Genomic DNA, 7,844 nt, shown 5'->3' with positions numbered 1-7,844 from the left:
CTTTTCAACAACAACTGGCTGTGTGTCAAGTCTAAGGTGACCCTCCAGCACATCCATGGCCTACAACATGCCGATGAGTACACATTGTGGCCTACTCTGTAAGGGGCATTCAGACCACCCTCATCCTCTTCAACTCTGTCACAATATGATTGGTCTCTTACTCAACATCAGCAAGATTAAAATCTTTCATCGTCACTCTCCTGCACAAGAACCTATATCTCCAACTCCTGTTCTTGAAGGGAGATTTTAGAAATCATTGAGCACTCTATATCTGAGCATCTGCCTTTGGCAAAACATTGCTGCTATAATTAAACTTCAGCACAGTATCAGTTATGCCAGTGTAGCTTTCCAGATATTGTGCATCAGGTCTTCAGCAAAACCCATCCCCATACAAAGACAAAGGCTTTAGTCAACAATACTGTTATCACAATTCTCCAAATGGCAGTGGAACAAAGGCGTTCTATCAAAGACACCACCAGGTGCTGGAGAATTTTCCACCCGTTGAGTCTCTGCAAGATTCTCAGAGTCAAGTGAGAAGACAGGCATTCCTCACTGAAGCCAATTCCATCAGCATCGAACCTGTTCTCATCCATAAGCAGCTTGACAGTCTGGACACTCCTCCATGTGTCAAATAATCCATCACAATGCAGATTCTCTTCTCACAATTTAAAGATGAGACTCAATCTCAAGGACAGAGAAGATATTCAAAGGACATGGCAGCACAGTGGCTCAGTGGTTAGCACTGCTGCCTCAGTGCACCAGGGACTTGGGTTCAATTCCAACCTCAGGCGACTGTCTGTGTGGAGTTTACACATTCTGTGTCTGTGTGGGTTTCTGCTGAGTGCTCCGATTTCCTCCCACAGTTTAAGGATGTGCAGGTTAGGTGGATCGGCCATGCTAAATTACCCATATTGTCCAGAGATGTGCAGGCTGGGGTTAGGCTAGGGTAGGAGGGTGAGTCTGGGTGGGATGCTCTTTGGAGAGTTGGTGTTGACTTGTTGGGCTGAATGGCCTATTTCCACACTGTGTAGGGATTCTATGGACACTCTGAAGACCAGGTTGGAATGGGACAAATTGACATTGATGAATGAGAAGTGCTTTCCATAAAAATCTGCACCTTGTGCCAGCTCCTCAAAAAAAAGCTGCAACCCAGTCAGATACTGACAGCATAAACCACCTGCAGCAGATCGACGAAAGCAGGTGGGAAAAATGACCAAACCCTGGTTTGAGAACCCCACCTTCTCCAGGGCTGCTTGTGGTGAAAGAGCTGTGGCTCAGCGAATGGCCTGCTGAGATGCCAAAAACAAAAGTCAGAAAGCTGACAGACGCCATCTTTGTTTAAAGGAGCTGATCATTGACCAGTTCTGTGAGCTGATCAATGGCCGCGTTTCTTATTGATTATTGAACTGATTTGTCAGCTGATCAATGGCCGCGTTTCTTATTGATTATTGAACTGATTTGTGAGCTGATCAATGGCCGCGTTTCTTATTGATTATTGAACTGATTTGTCAGCTGATCAATGGCCGCGTTTCTTATTGATTATTGAATTGATTTGCCAGCTGATCACAATGACTGGATTTCTTATTGATTATTGACTGGTTTTCTCAGGTTGATTATTGATCCGGTTTATTATTGATATTTTGGGACTGATTATTAACCGAGTTTGTGAGCTGATCATTGTCTGGGTTCCTAATTAATTATTCGCAGGGTTTCTTATTGGTTTAAAAACCAAAAGAACTGCGGATGCTGTAAATCAGAAACAAAAACAGAAAAGCTCAGCAGGTCTGGCAGCATCTCTGGGGGAGTGACCCTTCCTTACAAACACTGAGCTTTTCCAGTGATTACTGTTACAATTTCTGATGTTTCCTCCCGGGGTGACTATTGGTTGGGTTTGTCCTCCGGGCACCAGGTGGCGGTGTTTCCGGATGCCCGCAATGAGCACAGGCCTCGGCGCAGGCTCACAGCGGCTTGGCCGGTCCCGGTGTTTGCCCCGGAGCTCGCGGGCCGAGGGTAATCGCTGCCGGGGCCTAGTACTCCCCCCTCCCCCACACCCGGGCCCCAAGGCCGGGAGTAACCGGATCGTCCTGCCGCTGAGGCCATTCGTCCCAACGCCCCCGTGTCAGCCCCATAGCAGGTGCCCCCAACCTCTCAGTCCCGCTAAAGAGAAAGGGGCGGGGGAGAGAGGAGGAGGGGGTTGGGGGGAGAGAGGAGGTGGGGTGGAGTGGAGGGGAGGAGAAAGGGTATGGTCGTGTGAGGGAAGGGTATGGGGGAGGGGGGAAGGGTATGGGGGAGGGGGGAAGGGTATGGGGGAGGGGGAAAGGGTATAGGGGAGGAGGAGGTGGGGGGCGGGAGGAGGGGAAGAAGAGGTGGGGGGGGTTGGGGGATGAGGAGAAGGAAGGTGAGAGAGTGGGGTAAAGGGAAGGGCTGAGGGAGCAGGGAATATAGAAGGAGGAATGGCAAGAGCAGGGCAGTGGGGGAGAGGGGAGCACAGTGTGGGGGAGACAGTGAGACTAGGGGAGGACGGTGAGTCTGGGGGAGGCATGCTTAGTCTCAGGGAGTAGTGATACTAATGTGAATTTGAGTGCAGCATGCCAGGATACAGCAATGCTGGTCAGTTAATGGTCATGTTCCTTTTACAGCAGCGTTTGCAATGCCCTTACCTGTGCTCCAGCCTCAACTGATCCGCTCAAACCAGAAGGATGAGTACTACCTGAACTCTCTGCGGAGCTGTGCTAACGACATTTTCCAGATCTTTGCTGGTGAGACTATGCATCTCTGCATCAAGGGGCTGGGGTTGTCTGACACACAAGGCTTCAACCTAGCCAGAACATTTGAACTTAATGTCTATAAAACTTATTTCCTTTTCGTACATCTTATCTGAAAGTGCCCTGGATTAAGATTCATCCACTGGCATCAGTAACAAAGCGTTTTTACTTTTAACAAGGCTCACAAAGTTCAAACAAGCCAACAAGTGAGAAACAAAGGACACTAGAGCATACAGCTTTGAGCTGAATTGTTGGGGATTTGTTTCATCCAGTTGTGATCCCTTGGTTGTATTTTAGACGACCTGTGTTTGAACTTTTCTGTGAAGACACTTTTAATAATTTTGTTGTGTGCCCACTAATTCCTGGGTCTGAGCAAAGGATGAAATTTGCCTTCCACTCCCTCCCTTCCACCTTACTTACTCTCCTGTAAGTAGTCAGATATAGAACTATTTGTCTGTTTACCTACAGGTGCTAAGCGATGGCTGGAATGGAAGAAGGAGATTGAGTTACTGGCAGACCTGACCTACTTTTTTTTAACAACCTTTGCAGGTAGGCACCATTATTACTGGACACTACTTTGATTCCTTTTGTCAGCAGATCTAGCCTCATTAAGTCTCTGTTTACCACTTCAATCTGTCTAGCAGACAGCTCTATCTGCTCCATGTTGCCCTTTTTTTTGCGTGCTTTTATTTGTTGTTTGACTACCTTTCAATTTCTGCCAGTATGTGTCCATGTTTTCTCCCTCTTCCTAACAATTAACTCTCCCCTTTCCTCGGTCATCTCTCTTACAGCCTGTGTTTGTGACACTGGCACACTATGATTTCATCAACCACCTTCTATCCAGCCTGGAAATTCAAGACCAATCCTCTTATTAACATTTCCAGCCTCTGTCTCAAGCCAAATTACAAATCTGTGGCTTGGAGTCTTTGTCATATAGGAGATCATGCTGTTTCCATTAGACTGTGATGGAGGACACTGTTATGAGATAGCTACACCCTTTATATCCCTGATTTGATCGCCACTTTGTGCTGATCTTAAGCTGTGCCAGGTGTAATGGTAAACAAACAAAATGCCTGGTATGGATTGAGGTGAGAGTTGAAAGGAGCGTGGGAACAGACTGGGGCTGTTTTGTCCCTCAAGCCTGTTCTGCTGTGTAAAGATAATGGGTGGATGGGGTGTGATCCCCTTTCAATTAGGAAGTTCTTAACATGTCCAACCATCATTCCAATTTTCAAAATTAATTCGTTACACTATTGTGACTATTTGGACTTTTCCTGACTTGCAGATGTTATACAAATGCAAGTTTCTGGTAGTAATCGAGTTTCCATTCTGATGCTTGACTGTGCAGGTTACCAGACGTTAGGTGAGGAGTATGTTAACATCATTCAGGTGGACTCCAGTGGGCAGCGGGTGCCATCCTCTGCCAGACGGGCGGTGCTCGTTGTCCTTCACATCTGCATTCCTTATCTGCTGGATCGAGGACTGAACCGTCTGGAGCAGAATCTCCAGGGAGAGAGTGAGAGATCCTGGGCACCAGATCACACACGCGTCAGGCCAGGAGTCTTGCACTGGCTGCAGGCAGCAATCACTGCCCTGACCGAGCAGCAGAAAAAAGTGTTGCTGCAGACTACCTATATCCTGCGACAGGCGATCTCCTTTCTTCACCGTCTACACCTTGGCATCTTCTACCTCAACGGAGCTTTCTACCACATAGCTAAAAGATTCACCAGGATCACTTACGTAAGCTCTTTAGAAACAGTAGTTAAATAGGTGAATTACTACACTATATGATAGACCGCAGCAACTCTACATTGTAGAAAGTAAGGGACCTTGTGTACATCTGAAGGAAGACTAGCCTCTGGGAAAGTATGTGTATGTTATAGGCCCCAAAGTCTAAAGATCAGTGTGGTCTGTGTCTGTTTCAGTGCTGATATTCCACTGAATAGTTTGCTGATAGTTCCTCCTGTTGTTTTTCCTGCTGTGTAGCTGTGTGTACGTGGTTTATTCAGTGACAATGCTGGACTCCGGCGGAGTTACGAATTGCTGGGGAAGATTTCTCTGCTGCAGCTAGCCCTGACTGTTGCCACGCAGGTTAACAGCTACCGGCAAAGGCAGCGTGCCCGGCAAGAGTGGAAACTCCATCGCAACCTTCCCTACTCGAGGTACGGGTGAAACACCCTCATTATATAATGATCAAAATTCCAATTACTGTACTTATTACAGTTAGAGAAAGGAGTCCAAAATCTTCACTTATTAATATTAATACTCTGTTAAAATGATCTGCCTCATACAGTACTGAGTGTTACATCCAAAAGTAAGCATGTTTAATTCGTGGTCAATGTGGAGTGAGCTGATGGTAGTTGGGGTATTACAATTAAAGGAAATATTTGGATTTAAACAGCACCTTAAGAACCACAGGCTATCCCACTTTTTGTAGCTAATGAGGTTCTTTTAAGTTATTATTCTAATGTAGGAAACCTGACAGTGACTGAACACACACAGTCCCAAAAACAGCAATAACAAAATAACATATAGGATTAAAATTTTCTGTAATATCAAGGATAAGTCCCCTGCATTTTGTCCAAGCAATGCAAATGAATCGTTTACATCCACGAGAGAGAGTACACAAATCTTGTTCAAAAGGTGGCATTCCTGACATTGCTGTACTCCTCAATACTAGTAATAAACTAGAGTGGCAACTTAAAATGATCACATTTCTGCAGCCAGACTGGAACTTACAAACAGCTGTCTAGGTGGCAAGTGCTACCCTGAGCCACAGTTAACGTCTAATTGACCATAACATCCTGGGTTAGAAAGGGAGAGAATCAACAACACGGCCTGGGAACAGAGAGGATTCATACCTCAACTTTTGAAATCATGCATTGTGTTGACCAATTCCTGGAGGGAAGGTGCAATTAGTGTGACAGGTTTACATAGGTAATGATCATTATAAACATGTATCAAAGAATTTGACAAAGTGGACACAGAAGAAATATTGTTTTTAAATACTAGATGAAAATATGAACAGAACCAGATTAGCAACTTATGGAAGCATTACTTTATAGAAACCTCTCTCAGGACCATTCAGCCCGCAGTTCCAAGTGTATACTTTGTTTGGAAGAACGTAGACACTCAACAGCCACACCATGCGGCCACCTCTTCTGCTGGGAATGCATCACAGAATGGTGCAATACAAAGGTAAGATGACAACAAATTGCATTTATATAGCATCATTAATAGAATAAAACATCCAAGGGTGCATTGCAGGAGCTTTATCCAACAACATTTCCGTTGAGCCATATTAAAAAAGATATTAACCCAGGCGGCGAAAAGCCTGGTCATAGCAACAGAGTTTAAATAATATCTTAAAGGAGAGAGCCAGAGGTTTCGGGGTGGGGGTTTGTGAGCAGCTGAAGGCGTGGCTGCTGGTAGTAGATTAATGAAATTCAGACCTCATAGAATCCCTGTAAAACCCATTCGGCCCATTGAGTCCACACTGACCCTCCGAAGAGCATTCCACTCCCTTACCCTATCCTTGTAAACTGTGTATACCAGGACACTACGGGAAATTTAGCATGGCCAATCCATCTTACCTGCACATCTTTGAACTGTGGGAGGAAACCGGAGCACCTTGAGGAAACCCGCACAGACACTCACCTGAGGGTGGAATCGAACCCAGGTCCCTGGTGCTGTGAGGCAGCAGTGCCGACCACTGAGCCACCGTGCCACTCCATTGGTACAAGAATCCAGAGATTGAGGAGGGCAGATATCTCATTTGTAGGATTGGTGTGGGCACTGATTCATACACATCCAGGGAAAGGAGAAAAACTGTCCAATTTATAGCAAAATACTTTCTGGCCATCATCTTTCTAACTTCCTGTGACATAGCCAAGCAACATATGTGAAGAGCCTTGAGCTGGTCTGAGGTATTGTATTAATAATTCCCCTCTATTTCTGGAAGACCAACAGTTAATTTGTTTTCAATTTATTTTCAGGCAGAATGTCCACTTTGTCGGGAGACATTCCAGCCCCACAGACTCATCTACATGCGTCATTACATTTAGAAACAGCATTTCTATGATGCCTGTCACAACTTTTGGAAATCCCAAAGCACTTTACAGCTAATAAAGTACATTTGAACTGCCATTACTTAATTTTGAAAGAAGAGGCTCAATGGACGTGTGGTTAGGAGACTTCCATTTGAGTGATATTGAAGCTCAAGAGAACAGAACAATTAAGTCAGCAGCATGTCTGCTCGAAGGAATTGACAAGTATGCTGAACTATCACTGCTTTCAAGATCATACAAAAACCTTGGAGTTCAGACTGTTGTTTAATGCCAAGCTTTACATCTGAACATGACGAATTGAAGTACTAAAAAGTTTTCCTCTGCCACTGCTTACCCTCCTACCTTCCAAGGCATTATACCTTTGATCCACTTCCACAGAATGCAATAAATATGAGGATCTTACTACTTCTGTGCACTCAAGTTGCTGTAGGAGATAATTCAACCATGGAGTGAGTCCAGAGTGCAATGCTGTTTTTACTGGTGAGAATGCAGGAGTTGTAGCTGATCATGTCCCCTACTCCCTGCAGTCCTGGTGTGAATGAGAGAAATTGTTATCCAGGCCAGCACAACCCACAACTAGGATCCTGCTGCTGTTGTTGGGCATGGCCAAGTCCACTAGTGTTAAATGTTTCCAGTGTACTTATCCATACTCTGAGAAACTGATAACCATCTAAAGTAGTATTTACAATTCAATGGTCAGGCCAGTCACTTTATTTAATTCATTTAATTGTTTCATTTTTGTTTTCCCAGAGGAAGAGGGCTGAGAAACAGCATTACAAATTTATTTTGTTCACCTTTATTACAAGTAAAAGAAAAAAGTTATAACATGTGCGCCATTGGGAGATCTTAAATCCTAGCACAAGAAACATGTTCATTTAAAGAAAGACAATTTGGATGTGTATGTGGTGCTGCATAATGCAACACATCGATTTGCACAATGACTAATGATTTGGATTCATATAAAATTATATAAAATGCACCACTGCAGGAGATGCTTTCTTTCTAATCTGAT

The 7,844-nt window shown here is 44.7% G+C and overlaps 1 protein-coding gene across 2 annotated transcripts; it reads left to right on the top strand.

Moving 5' to 3' along the window:
- Nucleotides 1-1,924: 1,924 nt before the first annotated feature.
- On the top strand, nucleotides 1,925-7,234 carry pex10 (peroxisomal biogenesis factor 10). 2 transcript variants are annotated; one of them, XM_048593803.1, is made up of 7 exons: nucleotides 1,925-2,134; nucleotides 2,640-2,759; nucleotides 3,234-3,314; nucleotides 4,114-4,505; nucleotides 4,752-4,927; nucleotides 5,831-5,963; nucleotides 6,761-7,234. In XM_048593803.1, the coding sequence occupies exons 2-7, from the start codon at nucleotides 2,651-2,653 to the stop codon at nucleotides 6,827-6,829; spliced, it is 960 nt and encodes a 319-aa protein (XP_048449760.1). In that variant the 5' UTR covers nucleotides 1,925-2,134; nucleotides 2,640-2,650; the 3' UTR covers nucleotides 6,830-7,234. The 2 variants fall into 2 exon arrangements, with proteins under 2 accessions (XP_048449760.1, XP_048449759.1); XM_048593802.1 differs by having other exon boundaries at nucleotides 1,935-2,134; nucleotides 2,643-2,759.
- The last annotated feature ends 610 nt before the right edge of the window (nucleotides 7,235-7,844 follow it).

Source organism: Rhincodon typus, unplaced genomic scaffold (assembly GCF_021869965.1).
Source record: "Rhincodon typus isolate 14 unplaced genomic scaffold, sRhiTyp1.1 hic_rhity00003998, whole genome shotgun sequence".
Classification (NCBI taxonomy): Eukaryota; Metazoa; Chordata; class Chondrichthyes; order Orectolobiformes; family Rhincodontidae; genus Rhincodon; species Rhincodon typus.
The sequence above is the reverse complement of the archived record's forward strand: the minus strand, read 5'-3'. Positions and strand labels throughout refer to the sequence as shown.